At 41.4% G+C, this 21,033-nt stretch overlaps 4 protein-coding genes across 4 annotated transcripts in view; 2 read left to right on the top strand and 2 right to left on the bottom strand.

The window, feature by feature from the left end:
- Positions 1-2,394, bottom strand: part of snx19b (sorting nexin 19b) — a 44,003-nt gene extending 41,609 nt beyond the window's left edge. The window contains exons 1-3 of the mRNA XM_070970387.1: positions 2,313-2,394; positions 734-1,016; positions 422-616 (exon numbers count right to left, since the gene is read on the bottom strand). Coding sequence (XP_070826488.1) covers positions 422-616; positions 734-994 — 456 coding nt within the window. The 5' untranslated portion in view covers positions 995-1,016; positions 2,313-2,394. The remainder of the gene's footprint in view (positions 1-421; positions 617-733; positions 1,017-2,312) is intronic.
- A 2,701-nt stretch (positions 2,395-5,095) lies between these two features.
- On the top strand, positions 5,096-9,634 carry il4i1 (interleukin 4 induced 1). The gene is made up of 7 exons (XM_070970708.1): positions 5,096-5,194; positions 5,633-5,847; positions 5,984-6,096; positions 6,779-6,980; positions 7,088-7,156; positions 7,254-7,390; positions 8,864-9,634. Exons 1-7 carry the CDS (start codon positions 5,164-5,166, stop codon positions 9,627-9,629), a joined length of 1,533 nt encoding a protein of 510 aa, XP_070826809.1. The 5' UTR covers positions 5,096-5,163; the 3' UTR covers positions 9,630-9,634.
- Positions 9,635-10,146: 512 nt separating this feature from the next.
- timm8b (translocase of inner mitochondrial membrane 8 homolog B (yeast)) lies at positions 10,147-13,346 on the bottom strand. Its single transcript, XM_070971251.1, has 2 exons — positions 13,094-13,346; positions 10,147-12,408 (listed from the first exon to the last, which is right to left on the bottom strand). The coding sequence occupies exons 1-2, from the start codon at positions 13,193-13,195 to the stop codon at positions 12,241-12,243; spliced, it is 270 nt and encodes an 89-aa protein (XP_070827352.1). The 5' UTR covers positions 13,196-13,346; the 3' UTR covers positions 10,147-12,240.
- Positions 13,347-13,792: 446 nt separating this feature from the next.
- Positions 13,793-20,744, top strand: LOC139336934 (succinate dehydrogenase [ubiquinone] cytochrome b small subunit B, mitochondrial-like). The gene is made up of 4 exons (XM_070971250.1): positions 13,793-13,895; positions 15,024-15,134; positions 17,104-17,254; positions 18,950-20,744. Exons 1-4 carry the CDS (start codon positions 13,793-13,795, stop codon positions 19,113-19,115), a joined length of 531 nt encoding a protein of 176 aa, XP_070827351.1. The 3' UTR covers positions 19,116-20,744.
- The last annotated feature ends 289 nt before the right edge of the window (positions 20,745-21,033 follow it).

The following is a 21,033-nucleotide window of genomic DNA, read 5'->3' as shown; positions in this document are numbered from 1 at the left end:
CCAAACAACAGTGTATCCTATTTGTTGACTTGACTGCTACATGTTTTATCAGTAACAGATTTCTTTTCTAAAGTCATTACGTACTGTAATGCATAACAATGCATGTTAAAGAAACAACTGGATGTTTTATGGAAAGTTCCACACTTTTCAATGGATCTACATAAACTATGAAGAAGTGTCCTGTTCTGCACAAGTAAAGTAACAACAGTAAATAATAAGCAGGCTATCAGGAAACAGTGTCCAGTCAGAAAATCTGTTGTGTTAAACACTTATTTAAATCAAGAGAACAGTTGTTTTCATTTACATGGCAGTGTAGAAATCAGGTCACTGCAGAGAGCCACCTATAACTCTCTTACACAAAGTGTAGGGACGCACAAGGCAACACTCCACAAAAGCCCCCAATGCTGATGTGCTGAAGTACCTTCCTGTCAACCTGTCTTGCACGTATTTTCAGCTCCATGGCCATGGAGATCATGGCTTCTTGAACCTCTGTTTCAAAAGCACTCTCAGAGGACACAGTGGAGTACCACGAGGTGACAAAATCCCTGATGATTTTCCTCACTGTGTTGTGGATCTCCTGGTCCAAGCAACGCTCATCCTCCACAGATGGTGGAACCTGAAATTTAGCGATGACAAAATAAGCATAAATGAAGTTTCCACCGATTCCCAAAAACAAGCAAGGCTGACATTATCTTTGACTGGAACTGTAAACCACCGTCACCTGTACATTTACCTGCTCAAGGGTGATAAACCTCTCCAGGTGAACCACACTGTTGGACTCCAGGACGGCCTGCGAGCCGAGCCAGCCACCGAGCACCACCAGCAGGCTGGTGAAAACGCACAGCAGCCAGATGTTGACCAGCAGGTGGAACAGAACCAGCCATGCCAACACCACACCAAAGCCCAGCAAGCTCCTCTGTCCTAACACCTCAGCCATGGCACTGTGGAGGTTAGTGTGTCGCTTGACACCCTCGGGATGAGATGTGGAGATCATGCATGCAAGCGCAACATCACACCTTGAAAAGCAAAACCAGCAGAGCAAACAGATTAGGCACAGCATTCAAAACAGACTGAGAAGCTGCATGCATGTCAGTATGTGAATAATATGAATAAAGGAGGATGAATGCACGGTCAGATTAACCTAGAAAGTGGGGCAGGGGCAACATGAATTATGACCCTTTTACTGACAGTCTGTGTATGTGTCCTGGTGGTGTCGTTACCCATCAAGGGCAGAGAAGAGAACACTCTACACGCGACAGCTAAGTTAAACAGTATTCTGAATAAGGCCCCACAAACCGACCACTACTTATACGTGCAGTTTAATTACAGACAGATGTGGTTACGAATACATGTACATAAAATAACAAAAATACAATATCATCTTGACTAATAAAGTCTTAAAACCTGGTTAAATAACGATAGCGTTACTAAACACTGATTAATTTAACCGTAACTTCGGCTGACCTTATTAATGATAAGCAAACCATTTAGTTGGATTTTATTACGAGGCCAAACATATTTATGCTAGCTGCTAACGTCGGTTTGCACCATGTCTCGGTAGTATTTGCTAGCTTGTTCTCCACCCAGCCAGTGTTCAGTCACGCTATTACTATATGTTTGTTTGTATTTATCAAGTAGCGTCCACCAGCTAACTTAGCGAAGTGATGCGTTTGCCTAACGCTGATACGTACCGTTTTCTGCTCTGGAGAGAAAACACGGCACCAAACCCCGCTCATAAATTTTACAATTTAACGGTGTACTTCATCTGTTGCATGACACCTATATGCGCTATTAACATGGTTTTAACAGCTTACCGACCCCTTTACACGCAACAGCAAAACATTCGCATTGGAAGTTATTCGACCTGGAGCAATATGTTTCAACATTTTATCTACTTTGTGATTAAATTGAGGTCTTTGCAAGTCCGCCGTCTCGACCAGACCTGGTTAATTTGTAGTGCAAGAAGACAAGAAAGGAAAGACAGGGAGATACAAGACCAAATATTAACTACATTATTGCTTTTTCATGTGCTACAATAATGCCGAAGTCACGAGAATGTCCTGGCTATTTGTTTGATGTCTTCAAAAATGTCCTGTGAGGTGTCACTCTTTGCCAATAAGCATATCTTCTTTCAAATGCAAAATATTTCGCTAGAGATATGTAGCATCGGGCTAGGACCCAAAGATTGCAGTATCCTTAGCCAGTTACAAATTTACAGGACACACCGCTGGCACAGTGAAACATGTCAAGTGGCGTCTGATCGTAGATAAATTCTTTCCTAGCTTCCTATTAAAATAAAAGACAACATTAACCTGCACAAGCTGTTACGACATTCACCGAGGTCTCGTGAGCCACTTGGTAACTGTTGTCAGCTTTGTTTACTTCCTGTATGATGACGTATGTTCAAGCCTTCTCGTACCTCCGACCCACCCCGAATGATTTGGAAGCAATGAATGACGTCAGAAAAAGAAAGGGGGTGAACCTAGAATTATGACTTTATCTAACTTTATAAAGATTAAGATTTTGCCGGTATTGAACAACTATAGCTGTCACGAGACTTTGTCAGCAGCTAAGACTCGGATGATAAGTTGTTTCATTATGATCAAATAATGGTTTTGACGTTTGTCTACATTTAATTCACCAGTCATACCTTTAGAATATGCAGTGGTGTTTAATTCATTTATTTATAATCCCTGCAACTGAGAGCTGAAGATACTGCACAATTGACGATAAACTATACAGTCTTTACTGTATAGTAACAACATAAACATAATTAAGTGGGGCAAAAACGAAACTTAATGAACACCCAGTCCCAGCCAGTTTGGGGAATAAACATAAGATACCTTTCTCATATCTGTGTGCTGAGTACAGAGTTGGAGATGATGCTTAGCTTAGCACAAACACAGGAAGCAGACAGGAATGACGTACTCTCCCACGTTCAAATATAGGCCTGCTAGTTCCTCTAGGCCATAATAACACACTGTGTTTCATTGTTTAATTCGTTTTAGGAGAAGTTATGTGGTATGCCTACTTGCATGTGTACAGATTAAACAAGATATGTGTTATTTAGAGAGCTTTAGGGGTGCTGTTAGACGGAATTTTGAATCTGGGACAGAGCGAGGTTAGTGTTTCCCTCGGCTCCCTTTGTTTAAACTGAGCACTTATGGCTTCTTGTGTTTAGCCTAAAGGTGAAAGGATGAAGGAAAGGCCAAAAGGATGCTTCAGCAGCAGCAGCCTTCATCTGATCAGCAGGTTTTGTGAAAAGTGATTGCTGGGCTTTCAACTCTGATTTCAGCTCATCAACTTTCCTGGCACAGACTGTGCTCTTTGGTGGTCAGCTGCCTTTGAACCTCTGGTGATTGGTGTTGTGGGGTCACTCCACATGTCCTCTCATCTCATCTCAGTGGTCACTTAAATGCAGCACCGGCTATGGGGGCACTTGCAAAACTAATCATTAATCAGGCACAGGTGTTTGTGTCTTAATTTTTCTATTTTTGTGCCACAGGAAAAGCCTCAAAGATCCATCAGTCAATGGATGATGATGGAATTAAATGCTCACATTTACTAACTGTCTGTCTGCCTTTTGGTATTGGGATGGTAGCATGAGCTACAGGAAGTTCACTGAAAGTAGCCACCTGCTGTTTCTTTTTCTGCTTTTTTCCACTCTGCACTCCCACTACACCCAAACCATTTTCCATTCAGCAGACCCAACCAATTGGCTTCATAGCTAAGACCTCTGTCAGAGTTCTCAGGGGGTTGTGAGAGCCATACCTTACACATTATACATTAACATGGTTGGCTTAACTCCCAAAGCCTCATTAGTTCAGTGAACTCAGTGTTTTTACACATGCTGACAAAAGTGTGAAATAAAACCTGGCCCTTGACCTCAAACAATGCTGCGTTCAGCTATGGATCATCTATATATTGCTAGATACTTTAGTAACCTGTGATGTAGTTTCTCACCTGATAAGCAAGTCAGGTGAGCGTCCCAATCTTTGACGCTTGAAGCTACGAGACTGCTCAGGTCCAAATCAAGCTTTGACACAAGGCAGCAGCCCATTGGAAGTCATGGAAATCGGAAACACAGATAGTTCCTGCTCCTGCGGTCGTTTTACTGAGAAAAGGTTATCTTGATGCTGTAAGTTCCGCCTTTGTTTTTGTCAGGTTAAAATATTCCTCAAAACATTCATCACCTTCATGTAGTTCTGTATCTTTGATCAAAAACAATAACTATGCCGCAAGCAGGAAAGTGAAACATGCCTTTTTTTCTTCTTTTGCTTTCATTTACTGCAGCCCATAAAAACTGTCCTTGTGCACTGTCTGTTGAACACTTGGGAAAGTTTGGTGAGTCACAGCTGCTTTGGTTTGGTGAGAAAGATCATACAGTTTTTCAAGTAAGTAGAAACTGTTTTTTAAATAGAAATGAAATTATATTTGTGAATATAATATATAATATATTTGTTTAGTATGTTTGATGTACTGTAGTGCGATGCAGCCTTAAGTCTGAATGCAGTTTAAGTTCTGACACAGGCGTTTTTGCATAGCTCTGAATGAGGACATTCAGCTCAGATATTGAAATCAGTGAAGATGGAGGAAATGAGGTATGCTGATGACTAGTATAACCTCACTAATCTGATTTGTTCAGTGTGGTTGACTCTCGAGCCGGTGTGGGAAAATATTTCTGGAAGACCTGAGGAGCCACACAGACCCTCATTAAAATTACGTTGTGTGCAATTTCACACATACCACGCGTCCAGGTTTTCCAGGCTGCTTTCGTATGGAGAGACAGCGATGAAAGTTTAGCTTTGTCAGGAGCTCTGACATTTCTCCTCAGTCATGCACAGCCTTACAACTTACGAGACATTACCTTTGATAAAGGTGAGTGGAATGAGTCTGAGCTGCCTCCTTTTCTCTTCTAATTTTAGATCATTTACTTATGAATGGGTATTAATTACTTGCAGTAATGAAACACGTGTGTCCCATCTGTGCTTTTAGAAAAACACATTTAGTCTAATGGGATATTAGGCTTCTTTATGTTCTTGATACTGCCTGAGCGCCTCCCACTAAAAACACACTTGTCTTTGATAGGTTTCCTTTTCCTCTCATAGTGTCAGTGACAACAGCAGAAGGAAGAAGTCCAGACTGTGGAGTTCCATCCTCAAGATGATTCCTCACATGGCCCTGTGCAAATTTTGTAAGTATTAAATAAACCAATATGACATCCTGTGTTCATATAAAGTCTGATGCTGCTATTGTGATTTAATGAATTATAAAATGAATCTTTGACATGTTATTGAATACAACCATAATAAAATCTGCATCATTTCTTGGAAGGAAGAACAGATTGTGCAATACAAGATGATTGTTGTGAAAATACAATGTTTTTATGCGATGTGTCATAAACCCACAGTTCTGCTTAGAGATGTGATTTGCTTATGTTTGTGAGAACAGCAGTACAGAATGGAAACTGGAAGTAGGTGGTTGCTTGGTGATGAGGGGGTGAGGATTGGGGGATTTCAGTTTTAGCTGTTAAGGTCTGATTGTTAAAGTTTGAAAATATTCCTCCTCTTCTACATTTGCCTCATGATGCTGTCACTTCATCACTTGAACCAGTGTTTTCTTCCTCCATTAGTTCCTCTGGTTCTAGTTGGGGCTGTGGTGTTTGCTGTCAGCGGAATATTTGGAGATCCTCTGTATGAGTGCCTCCAAGACACTGACTACAGGGAGCTTCTCGACATTGTGAATAAAGGTCTTCCTGCCACAAAGACACCCCGACACGTAGCAATCATCGGTGGAGGCATCGCTGGGTTGACCGCTGCAAAGTTTCTAGAAGATGCTGGACATAAGGTAAAGTTTTCTATAGTGAGGAAACAACACCTGAAATGTTACTGTAAATATCCATTTCCTGAGTGGACACTGATGATACTTGACAGATATTGAAGTGTATTTAAAATGATGATTATGTGTCCTCATGGACAACAAGGTGACCATAATAGAAGCCAGTGACCGTATTGGAGGACGTGTAGAGACCTTCAGAAACAGAAGAGAGGGCTGGTATGCAGAAGTGGGCGCCATGAGGATCCCCAGTTTTCATAAGTGAGTACAATAATGACTTCTCTGTCTCTTTTAAGCATCTGCCAGGCCATAATAGAATATAAGGGACATGGGTGAACTGATAATGTCAAAGGCACTCCCATCAACCACAAAGTATTCAACTACTCAATTTAATGCCAAACTTCAGTACAATTTCTGGTGACTTAATGTTTTCTGATAGTCCTGTAGCCATCAGTGCTAGTAAGCTGTTAATAAAGGATTTTGGTCAGTTATTACTGACATAATAAGAATAAGTGAATTATTTAATCACTATCATGGCTTATAAGAAAGTGGTAAAAAATGTTGCAATGATCTTGTATTTTGATCTTGTGAATAAAGTGTAATAGGCTCGCTGTGTGCTTTTACTGAAGAAAACGATCACCAACTCTTACCTTACTTACTTAAAACTTTTACTTGGGGGTTGGTAGAGACCAAAACAGAGCTAAAGAAGTGAATACTGGACTTACATTTGTCAGGTGGTGGGAGAAGTGATTTCATGTGGAATTAGGAAGCTATTTGCTAACACATTGGCTGTATCAGCTTTATATTATTCCACTGCCCCCAAGTGGGAAAAGATCAAATAACTCAATGGCTTGAGTACTACTTCCACTGCTGGCATTACCTCAGAAGAAGAATGTCAAATCTCTCTTACATATAAAAGATATTCACAGTATCTATTCTACAGGATTCTGCTGTCCTTTGCCTCCAAGTTGCAAATTTCCTTAAACCACTTTGTCCAAGATGACGTCAACACCTACTATTTGATAAATGGATTGCTACACAAAACCTATGCTGTGGAAAACAACCCTGGTGTGCTCAACTACAGCCTGAATGAGAGAGAGAGGGGGAAGTCAGCTGCTCAGCTCTTCAGTCAGGCCCTCTGGAAGGTTTGTACACATGGCACACAGTTTCATGATTACCTTTGTACATGTTAGCATTTTTATTGCACAGGGACAGGGATGTGTTTTACTCAAGTATTGTAATCTGTGCACAGGTGAGGGATGACCTTAAGGCAATTGGCTGCAGAGCCATGTTGGATAAATATGATTCCTACACAGTGAAGGTAAAGATTGTCTTCACAGATGTTGCACAGGTTGTAGTTTGAATGTGAATGAAAACTTTCTGTCTATAAATAACAGTATACATTTGATTGCTGACAGGAGTATCTGGTGAAGGAGGGCAACCTGAGTCGTGGTGCCTTGAGGATGGTCGGGGACATCCTGAATGAAAACAGCCTCTTCTACATGTCACTGATAGAAATGCTGTACATACAGTCAGACATCAATGACAACACCGAGTAAGAAATATGCATTTGACCATTGTAGTATGTGCCTGTGAGCATGCAGCCTGCAGACTATGGCTTACCACTGGGTCTCAGAGAGCATCTCTGGAGACCGACATCATCTCAGTGGTTTAAACTTGCATTTCACAATTTACAATTTACTTAAACTGTACACTGACTTTATTTCATCCGTTTTAAGAACAGAGTGGGAAAAAAAAATGCTGTAAATGCTGGAATTGTCTGAAAAGCCCAAATTAATATCAACACATGGGGTGACTAACTGGCTGGCATTAAACTTGCAATTAGATCATTTTCTTTTTAGCTTGGGGGCAGTGGAAACGTGAACACAGTAAATCAAAGATGCTCCGTAACAAGATGCATTACAAGCTGCGCCAATGGTATGATATGGTATACACTTTGGACTACCATCCCCATCCATCCCTGGGCATTTTCATTATGTGTCAGTATGTCTGGAAGATCTGTGGCTTGTGACTTTACAACTTTACTTTAGCAACAATGGGCCATAAGAATCAGTCATAATCTGTGTTCACTTCTCCCATTTGACTGAGTAGAGTCAGGCCCTGCTGCTAGTCTCCCAAAGGGGTTGGGCAGTGGTGACAGCCATGTGACACAGATAGAGAAAATGACTCTTTGAGGACCAGTGTGAAGGATTTACTGCCATCTAACGATGCAGTTGCAGATTGCAACCATCTGGGCTACATGGCAGTGCAATGGGCCATGTTAGAGGAGTCTGTCCCTCTTAGTGTCAGGTGGTTATTAACGATTAACGTTCACTAATGAAAACATAATTATAAATATTATATTCCATCATTGCCAATAGATCCTTCTAAATCCTATACACTGGACCATTAAGTGCGGTGTGACTGAATTGGTGAACTTGTTGGTGAACAGTTTATGTACACATAAAAAAAGGTTTTAGTACTTTCTGATCAATCTTTCATTTCTTAAATGACAGATTACAGAGTACTTTTACATTGAGTTATGGCTACTTTTACTTGAAGCTTCAGTAATTGATTTTTTTGGCTGTTTTTGCTGGAAACTACTTTGTGATCACCAGCAACATTTGCATTAATTTGGAGTCTCTGGCCACCTGACTAATTTTTAAGTTTCACTCTCCTTTTAACTGTTTGACTCTCCATGAAATCCTAAGACATTGGTCTGTCTCTTCAGTTGCTCCACTATGTTCACAGACCACTCACTAACTCTGTCTGTCTGGTGTGTGGTGATGGGCAGTTATTGTACAGTTGATGTCAGGAGCTTTTTTTAATGCATGCTGTGGCTGGAATAAAACCAAAACAATTAACTGAAAGATGCTAAAACTGGGAACTGCATGGTGAGGTGATCATTCTCTCTGAGGTTGTCATTACATTTCACTCACTCATTTGATCTGTTGTCGATATAGATATACTGATAAGTGCTGCTTTAATGTATTGTGATTAAGAGGTTTTAATGGGAATTTTCTTCCAGGTACTTTGAAGTGACAGATGGCTTTGACCACCTCCCGCAGGCTTTCTATCAGGTTATAAATTCCACCATCCTCCTCAACTCCAAGGTCCGGCTAATCAACCAAACAGGTGGCAGCAGTGTGACGGTAACATACCAGGACTGGCGTAATTCAGGCTCCCTGGCCAGCCTAACAGTGGACTATGCACTGGTTACATCCACAGCAAAGGCCACCCTCTTCATTGACTTCCAACCCCCTCTCTCCGGTGACAAGATGGAGGCCCTGCGCTCAGTTCATTACGCTAGCTCCACCAAGGTTGTTCTCAGCTTCAGAGAGCGGTTCTGGGAGCAAGAGGGTATCAGAGGAGGGAAGAGCATCACAGACCGGCCCTCTCGCTTCATCTACTACCCCAGCCACAGCTTCCCCGGTACAGCCGCAGGGGCCCTCCTGGCGTCTTACACCTGCTCCGACGACTCGACCCTCTTTCAAGGGATGAGCGAGGAGGAGCTGATGGCGGTGGTCCTGGAGGACTTGGTGAAGATCCACGGAGAGGGCATCAGGCCTCTGTGTACAGGGGGGCTGGTGAAGAAGTGGGGCTTAGATCCTTACAGTCTGGGAGCTTTCGCGCTGTTCACACCCTACCAGGGTCACTATGCCAGAGAACTGTTCCAGAGTGAGGGACGGGTGCACTTTGCAGGAGAACACACAGCTACACCGCATGGGTGGATTGAAACTGCAATGAAGTCTGGACTCAGAGCAGCTAAAAATATTAATAGTCTTACAGTTTAGTTTAGTCGGGCAGATGTTCAGATGTTCAGATGTTCATATGTTCCTTCATATTCAGTCTTATAGGGTTTGTCTGATATATTGGTTGACCAGTCAGTACTAGTCCCTCTCATGTGTGTTTTTGTGTCATGTACGTATTTATTGATATGTACATATCTACTGATCAGCAGTACAAGGTTTGTCTATTTGCAGCACATAAACTGACATTCTGATCAGATTCTGCAATGATTACCATAAATACAAATATAATTATTTAATTGTGATGATGGTTTGCAGGGTTTACAGTTACAAGGTGAGTGCAATGTTTGAGAGGATATTCCTTGATTTTCTGCCAGAATAAACCTTAATCTGCTGATGCTGCTGCTGTCTGTAAAATGTCAGATGTTAGTGAAAATCACAATTTTCCAGAATCCAAGGTGGTATTTGCAAATTGCTTGTTTTGTCCAACCAAGAGTCCAAAACCACAAACTATTCAGTCTACTAACATGTAAGACAAAGAACAGCTGCAAACGCTCACATTTGAGAAGCAGGAGCCAGCAAATATTTATTATTATTGCTTGAAAAGTGCCTCAAGCGATTAATTAATTACTAAATGCTGATCGTCCAATCAATGAATCATCTAATCAATTCACCTCTACACTGAATACCTTTAAGACATTGTTTTGCAAATATTTGCATTTGTTCTGAAAAACCATGATGAATGATGAACGGCGTTCCTAATGGGACAGGAACTCTTTCTAAACAGCACTCGTCTACTCATGTCTGTCATTTCTGTATTCTTAATATCATTTCAACTGCTTCATATTTCAGTTAGTCATTTTAGTTTTAGGTTGAATTAGTAACAAATTTCAATAAAGCTCGTGCTTTGAATTATCAGTTGTTTGGGACTAAAAGATGTGTCACCAAAACCGAAAATGTCAGTGTCAACATGCATATTAGCTCACATTTTATGTATTTTCATATGATGGAGAACCACTTAGACACACCTTCAGCACCAGATTCACATTTAGGATGTTTTCCCATAAAGGCTTCATTATGTTTCACATGAACTAGTTCATACATGTTGTGCAAAATGCATGTTCTGAATGGCTATGCTGGTAGGCGAGTGAAAAGGGCCCCTCATCATGTTTCACATGTCTATGACTTGTTGGTAGTTCCAGCAAAAGAAAGATTTCGTTAATCTTTTATAATAATGGCACAAAACATAGTTAAGTCATGTGAAGCTATTTTAAGCATGAATTGATGAAAGAGATATAATGAATTCCTGTTGCTCACTAGCTCACTATGACTTAATTTGTTACTGACTGATTCATTTATATAGTGGAGGCACAAAGAGGTATAGGAATATTTCACAAAACATCAATTAAAAAATCAAAGCTCAGAGAAAAATCTGAAAGAAAGAAAGAAAGAAAGAAAGAAAGAAAGAAAGAAAGAAAGAAAGAAAGAAAGAAAGAAACTTGTTCCCAGCCTTTTGATCATATTCACTTTTTGATCTTTTTTATACTAAATCATTTTGGGCTTTTTGGGCTTCAAACAGTTACTTGAATGAAGACGTTTAGAGGGGAAACGTTTGGTAGAACTGCTAACAACTCATAGAAACCAAGTACGAGTCTAGAAACGACTTTTTTAGGAGGTCACAGCCACAAAGGGTTGGGAACCACTGGTTTAATATCTAATAGCACATCAGTGGGATGTTCAGGGTTTCTGCTCCAACATGTGACAATGTATGACGTTACGATGTAAACCTGTCACAGTCAGGTGACACCAGCGCAAGTCAGTGACGAGCAGCAGAGAGCAGGTAGATGGGATTTTTTTAAGGACCTGTAACACCTTTTCAGCTTTACAGGCTGACACTATACGACACTGCTTTGCCTGACGGTACAGAGCAAAGTGCACATTTTTGCAGGGGAGTTAAAAAAAAAAAAAGATTACTTTAGAGATTGATTTCAATCACTTTAACTATGAAGATCACTGAATACTGTGTCTTTAACTGTACGTACTGACCATATTAGCTGCTGGCTGATTGTGATGAGGAGAATGAAGCCTGCACACCAGGAGACAGAAGACATTTGTCCTCTGCATATGACAAAGCAATCCTTTATAGCCACTGTGCACAGAAACACCATCGTTTTGATGGAACTCTCAAATATTTGATATTAATTCCTTTACTAGAAATCTCAAAAGGCCAAAATAAAAGCCCTTCCCTGCACTCCCCACAATACATTTTCAGACAGTCCCTAATATAATGCCCAGGTATTCTGTACCAACATTCCCCAAGAGATCAGATACTGCACCATCATAGGACCAAGATGAAGACATGAAAAACAACACTGACCTCTGGTGGGTTTTGTGTATAATAATGAGCATTACTTCTTCGACTGCATTGGTATGCATTTACAACATCTGTGATGCAGAATCACTGACAGGATGGTATGGTGTCACTTTACTAGTGTCACATTACATGACTTCTCAATTCAAGCAGGTACGTCTTGCTGCCATTTGCAGCTACAACCATGCAGAAATTCTGTATAAAAAAATTCCTCTTCCAACAACATGTTAGGAATACATTTTATTCATGTCATTACTCAGTCCTGTTAGCGTCTAAAGTCCATAATTAATGAGCGCCCTTCTGTACCATCTGCGTGAAGCGGTTGGTGATGGTCAGGGTGGTGTCAATGAAACGTTCAACACAGCTCTGTAGACACGTCTCTGTCCTGTAGTCCAACTTGGAGCCCGGACTGTCCACACACTTGTCCCAGCAGACGTCTGTGAACGTATGCACCTGGAATAAAGAGAAAAAGCTGATGAGCAGCTGATATTGAACAGTCTTGGTGATGAACTTTTGAACAGGCAGCAGAAACCAAAAGACAGGATTATGATTAGATGAATTACTATTTGCCTTTTATTGTTCACTGACTGGTCATAGAGCCCAACTAATAATGGATTTTTAAAGGAGGACAAAGTACTTTATTAATCCCAAAGTGTGGATGTTCAATTTTTCCACAATTAAAAAGGTACTTTCTTTAGAGGCTGATAACAATACTGAGTTTTAGCCAAGAGTCCCTGAGTTTTCTTATCAAAGAATTTTTCCAGAATTGGTATTTTTGTACTGTCATCTGGTTATCATTTCATAATATTGTTCCAAATTCCTTCGTGTGCATCAGCTGGCAAACAGCCTGAACACTGCGAGCATGTTCCACTCAGCAGCTTTGTGTAAAGTTAGGGTCCATTCATCCCACGTTAGTGAATTTTCAGCTTTGGAGTGGCAGGAAATGAGTTTTGCAATATATAACAGGGGAAGTAGCGTCATATTTTAATTAGAAAGTAAAGACCTGTTATGTAACCCTCCAGGTCTGTTAAGCGTGTGGTCTCACCGCCGGGGCTCAGGTACCTGCATGTGGTTAAAGCTTTCCGTCACAGATGAGAGCTAAAGCAGTGGACACAGATTAGCATGTTAGCATACACACCTGGGCCTGGAACTGCGCTTTCTGTTGCTCTATGGCGATCATACGCTGAAGCTCTGTCGCCTCTGCTTTCTCCGACGCGCTGAAATTATCAAAACTGTCCATAGCGTTAATTAATAGCTACAGAACACCTCTGTGGTCCCGATAACAAGCTGCTGAGAGGAGTTGAGGTGACCTTCGGTTTCACCACGAGTGAGCACAAGAGTGGGTGAAATACCGCCGATGTACAAATGACATGACGCGCTTCACACAACGGCGGCTCGTGCTGCTGTCATTTGGAAATCGGCGAGCGAAATGGGACGTCAGGAGTGACGTGTACAAAGATTTTTCATGTTTAGCAGGAGCGGACTCAAGAAAGAAGCTATATTCTGTATTAAACTTATCTACTTATAATTTTTGTTTAGAAATAAAATGTCATTGGTTTATCAACTTATTCTAAACGGGTTACCTGTGTTAAACAAGATATGTCATCTCTAGTTTACGGTATCATCAAAAAGCTGCTAAAATAAACACCTGTAAGCTTTACATGGTTTTTATCATCTTGTTCTGCGTGGTGTGTTTTTGAAGTTTATTTTTGAAAAAAAGAAAGTGACACAAAAGCATTTCGATGTCCTCAATCTAATCAGAACCTTGCACAATGATGAGGGTTTGTTTTCGGAACCAGTTTGCTGATCTCTAACATCCAACATCTTTGCGCTACTGATGACTCAACAACTACATCCGGGTAACTGTGGTGACCTTGGTTGGTTGATCATCATGGCGGCGATCGTCAGGTTGAGTTCTGTGTGTCGCAGAGGAGTCAAACGTAAGCACGTCTGTATCTTCTTGGTGCTTGTGTGTTTTTTGATTGCTCGTGCTTGCTTTAGAGTAGAAGTTTGAGACCAGAACGTTTCGACAAAAGGGAGGTCCAGTGTTGGCGGTGTACAAACAAATCACAGCTGACAGAGACTGCTAACGTTACTTTCAAGTTCACTACTTGAGCAAAGTAAACCTTTAGTGTAATTATTACTGGTGCTATCACTAGTTCACGTTAGTGGCTTGTAAACTCCTCTCAGACGGTTTATTGGTGATTCGCGGTGATGGGGAACTGAATTTTTTCACCATGATGGCATCAGATTGTCCGACCATGACGTTACTGTTCGCACGAAAGAGGGAGAACCGTATACCAGACACCATTCAGAAATGTATGAATTGTAAGTTAGCATACATATTGACGAAATTACATAAGAGTTAAAACTTTACTAGAGACATTCCCCGAAATGACGAGACTCCGTTTTTCATTCGGCATGTAAGACACAAATCAAAGGGCATAGCAGCTCTTTCCGCAGAAGTTCATGTTCGGCTAAGACTGCACGCCACCGCCCTCCTTTGACTCTTCATGACGGCGGATTCCAGCGGTCAAACTGGCTTTGTGGAAACCAGATTCGCTGAATCTTTTTTTTCCCTTTTTTCGTTCCTTAGCAGTGTTTACCTCTAGTATTTAAATTCCCAACCATACGATATTTTAAAAAGCAAAAAAGATTGCCATCCAGTCCAAATGAAAGTAGCAGATATTATTTATTGTAATTATAAGGCTGCTGTTTCTGCACCAAAATCAAAAAGTACCAGTTTTTGACCCTGTGTCACCTAATTCTGATATAATGCTGCCTTGTATTGCTGGCATAAATAAATGGCTCCAGAGAAGGAAAAAGAAATAGTTGTTCATGTGATAAACGTGGGGGAACTGTGAGAAATTGTTGGAGAAAAAAATCTGAATTTTGCAAGTTTTTAATCTAACATTATAGTTATAGCTGTAGTTTTAATCTTTTAAGGTAAACTATTATGTGAACACAATTCGTTTTTTGTTGAGAAGTGCTAAAATGACATACTTTCCAAAAGTTAACTTGAGGTAATCTGTGCTTGACTTTCCTAATTTTGTGCCTTTCCCCCCCAGCTCTGTTCTACCAAAGCACGCTGCTGGCCAGGCAGCTGGCTGTGCCTCACCAGCATCAGGAGCAGCCGTACATGCTGACAGCCAGGATTCATGCCTCACAGGCTCTGAACGGTCAGTGTGCAGCTGTACACACAGTATACGCATCAAAGACGGACACGGTTCTTAAATGTAAACATAAATACAGAAAAACTAATTCAAATTACAACCTTGACTGCAGAAGTTCAATCTTATAGTTCATCTACAGTCAGGAATTTGCTTGGGACACTTCCACTGAACGACACTTTCACACCTGGGCTGTAATCCCATAATTCATAACAGTTCACTTTTACTAAAGTACCGTGTCAACATTAGAGCAAAAATAGACTAATTCACCATGAAGTTCATATATATTAATATTTTTAACAAAATAAACACCCACAGAGTTGAATCAAGGTTATAAGCTACTCTTTTTCCAACTTATCACTGCAAAATGAGATCTCACTAAATCAAGTAACATTCAGTCTAAGTATCATGGCACAGTGCAGAGTGTGGTGCATTTATGTGATAATGATTATTAAATCGGTCAAAGTCCAGCTAATCATACCAACAAACATGTCAGGGTGTGTGACTCATGTCTAACCGGATCATTTTGGTTCCTTTTCTGGAGTCTCTCTCGTGTTTTGGCGATTAATGTGGTTGTTACTTCTCTGTTGAGTGATGTGTGTCTGTACCTCTTGGTTTAGCTGGAGCACGTTTTTCCGGTGTGACATGAAAGCTGATGGCCTCGATAATGTATGACTGGTGGTTTGTGGTCCACATTTAGCACCTCAAATGCTAGAGGGGTGGCAGTATTATGACACCAGGCTCATGTCAGGGCTGCTTAATGGCATCAGGTTTTACCCACTGTGACCCAGAAGTCAGGTTAGTGGGTCACTCACAGAGTGACGTCAGGATGGAAGCTTACTCTGGAAAGCCAGATGCATCTGTCAAATACCACAAGTTGACTCAGCTTAGTCAAATTCATAGTCTTGTTCTGAGACTTTATTGCTCCTTATTGAAATTGTAATTTTGTTCATTTTATACATCTCTGGATTGTTGTGTGAAATGGAAAGAAATGTAGTTTTTAGTTTATACTCAAAAAGATGCTGAAGTATAATGTTGATATTGTTAAGAAATGTCGGCACTCAGCATCAGTAGATTTGGTGAGTTGAGAACACCAAACCAATGTTACCAAACCTGAAAAAAACTGAAAATGTGTCAGGTATCACACATTCAGAAGGTTCTTATTTTTTCAGTCTGAACTACGCCTTTCCTGAATATCAATTTTGTTATATGAGAAAAGGGTTAAAACGTGCTTATATTACCCAGCCAGCAGTATCTGACAAAGGTTTGACGATTGGTATCAAAGCTCAGTTATCATGTCGGCATGGCATTAAACCTCTCGAGTATCTGAACACTGGCCAAAGTGTGAAGCATTATCAGCTATCAGAGGGTGGTGTCACATTTTATTTCAGCTTCCTTCAGTCAGATATTCCCTGATCTCTCATTTTAGATTACATTTTCTTTAGGCAAAGGTCCTCATATCCTGATGCATCATGTCCATCAATTGGGTGACTTGCGAGAGACAAGATGAGGAAAAAAGACTTGTCCAGAGTCAGTGCTGCAGAGGTATCTTGACTTGTAGTCAGTTACTGAAGGCCAAAACTACATCCTACAATTCCCATGAACCAAGAGCTCCTTCTGTTACACCGCCCCTGCCTGATAAACACACACGTTTATCAGGAAGGCTCACTGTTGAAGTGCTTCAGTCCAGATAACCCTGATGACATAATCCAGCACCCCCCCATAAAACCAAATGATGTCCTTGTTCGCTATCACGAACATGATAATTAATGAGCTTTGTTCACTGCCGGGAAATCAAATTTGTGTATTAAGTCGGTCTGTCTGGACAGCCACATGGGGCCATTTCAGTCTGGGGTCTAGCTCCTATGTTGGAGGCATGGAATAAAGGGAATTCTATTTGGGGGGGGGTCCAGCTGTTTTTGCTTTTACCGTGGTGATCACTAAGTCTGCTGATAACACGCCGTCTCTTGCTCTACAGCTGGCTCTGGCTCCAAAGCCGCGTCTCTGCACTGGACGGCAGAGCGAGTTCTGAGCGTCCTGCTGCTGGCCATGGGACCCGTAGCCTATTTTAACCCCAGTCCTGTCATTGACTACTCCCTGGCTGCCGCCCTGACCCTGCACGGACACTGGTAAGACTGGCAAACACGAACCTGAGTCCTGCCTGTCTGCTCTGAAGATGATTGTTTTGTAAACATACAAAGGGTTCGCATTCATCCCAATACACCAGTCCTGAAACGGATCATTTCTCTCAAATGATACTTGTCTTTTTTGTTTATTTTTTACATTTAACACATTGAATCACCTCCACACCTTCCATTACTAGCCCACAGCCTTCATAGTTTCAGTTTATGTTAACTCGGCTGTTACGCAGCACAGATCTGTTTGGCCACTGACCGACTGCAGGAGGGCCAGACGAATGCTTATGTATATTGCTCTGTATGCAGTTACCAGTTTATTATGAACGCAGATCCTACCATCCTGTCACGTTAGCTTTGTCTGGTTTTAGGTGTTTGTTGAATTTTGTTCACACTGCTTACATCACCGAGGGTAGACACTGCTGTCCAACGGTAGCTAAGTGGTAATCAAATATGTTGTTTTACCTTGAAACATGGCCTGATGTCCCTCTGGATTTTCACTGTTCCTTGTCTATTTGGTTGCTGATCCATTGGGAAGTAATGACACCCTCTGACTTGCACCCTGGAACGCAGCGGCACCACATTATCTTTCTGATACAAGCATTTGAGGCTCCCACCCATCAGAGGAACATGGCTGCTGTGTGAATGTGGTCTAGATTAGAAACACCCCTCAGTGTTTTAACAAACGGCATCCTCCAAAGTGACACACAAGCTTCATTAACCCTGGGAAAATGCACCCGTCATTTCCTTCATCACAGGGTCCACAGGGAGTTGTAGTGCGGCGCAGTAATTTGGCTTGTTAGCATGCAGGTTAAACAGAGTCATCCTCACCTCTGTGGTCACACACCGGCAGGTTGTGGTTTAACAGATCAAGGGCATTTGTGGATTATGTATGAAAGTTCTTCGAAAACGGATTTCCCAAACATCTCTCTCCGGTACAAAGACGGAGCTTGTTCGCTGACCCTGACAGGACAAAAGGCAAACATTGTGACACAGGGGTTTGGTTGGGGGCGGGGTATACACATCCAACGTGCCTTAGATGTCAGCAGCTGTTAATTCAGCCCCGCTCATTTCCAGCTCTGTTTGCAGACTTGAGAAGGTGGCTTTAGCTTAGCGTCACAGCGACGTGTTCTTCCATCAGTCAGAGCACAGAATACAGCTGGCAGCTGAGGGCCAGAAATCCCAGTCATGAGTAATGATAAGTCTTGTTAAGCTTTCTGGGTAGGTGCTTGTCTCTGAGGGTCAATCCAGAGCTCTTTGACTAAAACCAGTTAGGCGAAGGCTTTGATGTCATTTGGGCTTGTCATCGCCCTGGGCTGAGGCACAAGCGTAGTCTGTGGCTAATAGGAATTTATAGGAAAGTTGGGACTGAAGGCCAACCGGATGAACATTAGTAGACAGTATTGGAACAGTATTGGAGGTGGCAGAATGATGCTTTAACTAATTTGTTAAAGGGGAAAAAATGCTTTATTACAACTGAAGTTGGGTTTTGTCGTAGCTCCCGCCATCGGTTTTATTGGTTATGATAATGTTGTACTGTGATCTTAGAATGCAGTGACACACAGTGGTAAACGGAAGTGCAAAGACGTCCAAAACGGCGGCCACTCCAAACCGCTATGCACACGAACCCTGTTCATTTGAAGCACACTGAGCTCTCTGTGTGTATTTGCCTGTGTTTTTGTCTCGCAGGGGCATCGGGCAGGTGTTAACAGACTATGTTCACGGTGACACAAAGATCAAGATGGCCAACGCAGGTCTCTTCCTCCTGTCCACCGTCACTTTCGCCGGTCTTTGCTACTTCAACTACAACGACGTGGGCATCTGCAAAGCCATCGCCCTGCTCTGGAGCAAATGAATAGAACTGGACTGGGAGTCTTAGGAGGACCGAGACACTGGGACAGGAGCAATCTTGTCCTGGCAGATTGTAAAAAGTCAAGGTGTTCTATGTAAATTCTTATAAATATACCATTTTGACAATATAACAGTGATTCACAAGTGTGTAATTGTACTTAGCATCGATCAGTTCAGGCTTGTCTCGATGTTAACTTCTTGCTCAGTTTAGTTACAAAAAATATTTTGCAACTGGCACCCATTTTATTTGAATATATGAGAGATTCACTTCCGCTCAATGTGGACTTAAATTCAGAAATTTTGATTGTAGGCAACAACATGTCCAACTTTTAAAACGTCACCATCAGTTCTACAATTAAGATCCAGTTTCCTGACATGTCCTCTCTCATGTTTACCCCCAGTAAACATGCGTTTTCAGCAAAACAGCTGTGACTTTTCTCAAGTCTTACAGGATAGTGCCGTGTGACATCTAATTTATTTTTTTTCCATGTTCAGGTCCTTTTTGTGGCAGATTTCATAAATGTGTTTTGTTTTCATCACGATGTGTACAATACTACCTTTTGCTGTGAAACCCATCAGGAATAACAGGGCAGCACTATAGATGTAAACAGTGTTTGTATGAGAGTTACCATCAGCCTCCACAGAAACCCGTTTACAAATGATTCACAAGGTCCACTTGATGTGTCTTTTGTTACCACAGCCTCACCACGACACTCAGCTGGAGTGCACTCCTGTGTCTTGACTGACAGAAGCAGATGCTGTAAGCAGCATAAAGTCAGAGGTTGCATTGTCAAACGTCTGACCTCAGTGAAATGTGCAGTGCTGTGGTTTGTGCAGAGAGCAGCAGGGGCTGGGCGACGTCTAAGAGCGACTTTGATTATGTAGCTTAATCCAGGAGGAGATCTGCTCTGCTGCTCTATTGAAGGTTCATTAAAGGTAAGGGAGGCTCGATCTGAGGTGCATCTTAAATTCAAGCCATCCAGCAATACTCTACCTGTGCATCAGCGCAACGGCTAATGAAGTCCGGCGGCGTAGACTTGTCAACTCGATGAACAGCTGCAAAATGCCGTCCTCTGCCGAGAGAAGTCACTCAAGACCGTAACAGTGATATGAATACCTGTTACATATTAAGTCATGTTGAACTTCATGTTTGAATGATAAACTCCTTCCACTGTGTAAAAAAAATGATGAGTTTTGAAAATATTAAAAATGTACTTGTATTTTGATCATCATAAAATTCAGGGGGGGGGTTTTGGCAAATGAGGCAAAACCTTTGTTTCAGGCACTGTTGCTAAATCATTGTGAGCCTGTAAGATTCAGCATGGCCAATCCAAAGTGTTGAACATATTTCATAGCATATAATTGGTACCCACACATGCAGCCCCTTGCATGCAGCTGTTAAAACCAGCATTTTTTTGTGCTGCTGGAGTGAGTGTTACAGGTCGAGTTCATCACTGTAAACCCTGAGTTATGCATTCAGTCTGTTGTTGAGAGCTTAAAAGTTTGGTCTGTTTGCTTCTTGCAGAAATGATCAATTTGTAATATTTGTTCTGTCATTTCACATTATACGCACAACATGAGATGTGGCAAGAAAACTACTGTTCCTGCCTCAGCAGAATAAATATGCTTTACAGATGTTTTCATATTTTGATTTATTACCAAACAACACAGACAATGTTTAAAAGGACAGGTGAGTACAAAAGGTAAAAAGATCACATCACAAACTAAATATACAATTGCTCAAATGAGTGATACAGTAACTATCCTTTTAAAATGATAGGCATTTCTATGAAATGTATGTTCATATTGAATACCTGTTTGTTTCACATTCTCCTGAATATGAAAACATGACACGATATTAGAACATCTGAGAAAAATGACATGAAATATAAACACATCTGAAATGTCGTGAAATAGAAATA

This window comes from Chaetodon trifascialis, chromosome 9, assembly GCF_039877785.1.
Source record: "Chaetodon trifascialis isolate fChaTrf1 chromosome 9, fChaTrf1.hap1, whole genome shotgun sequence".
In the NCBI taxonomy this organism is placed as follows: domain Eukaryota; kingdom Metazoa; phylum Chordata; class Actinopteri; order Chaetodontiformes; family Chaetodontidae; genus Chaetodon; species Chaetodon trifascialis.
The sequence above is the reverse complement of the archived record's forward strand: the minus strand, read 5'-3'. Positions and strand labels throughout refer to the sequence as shown.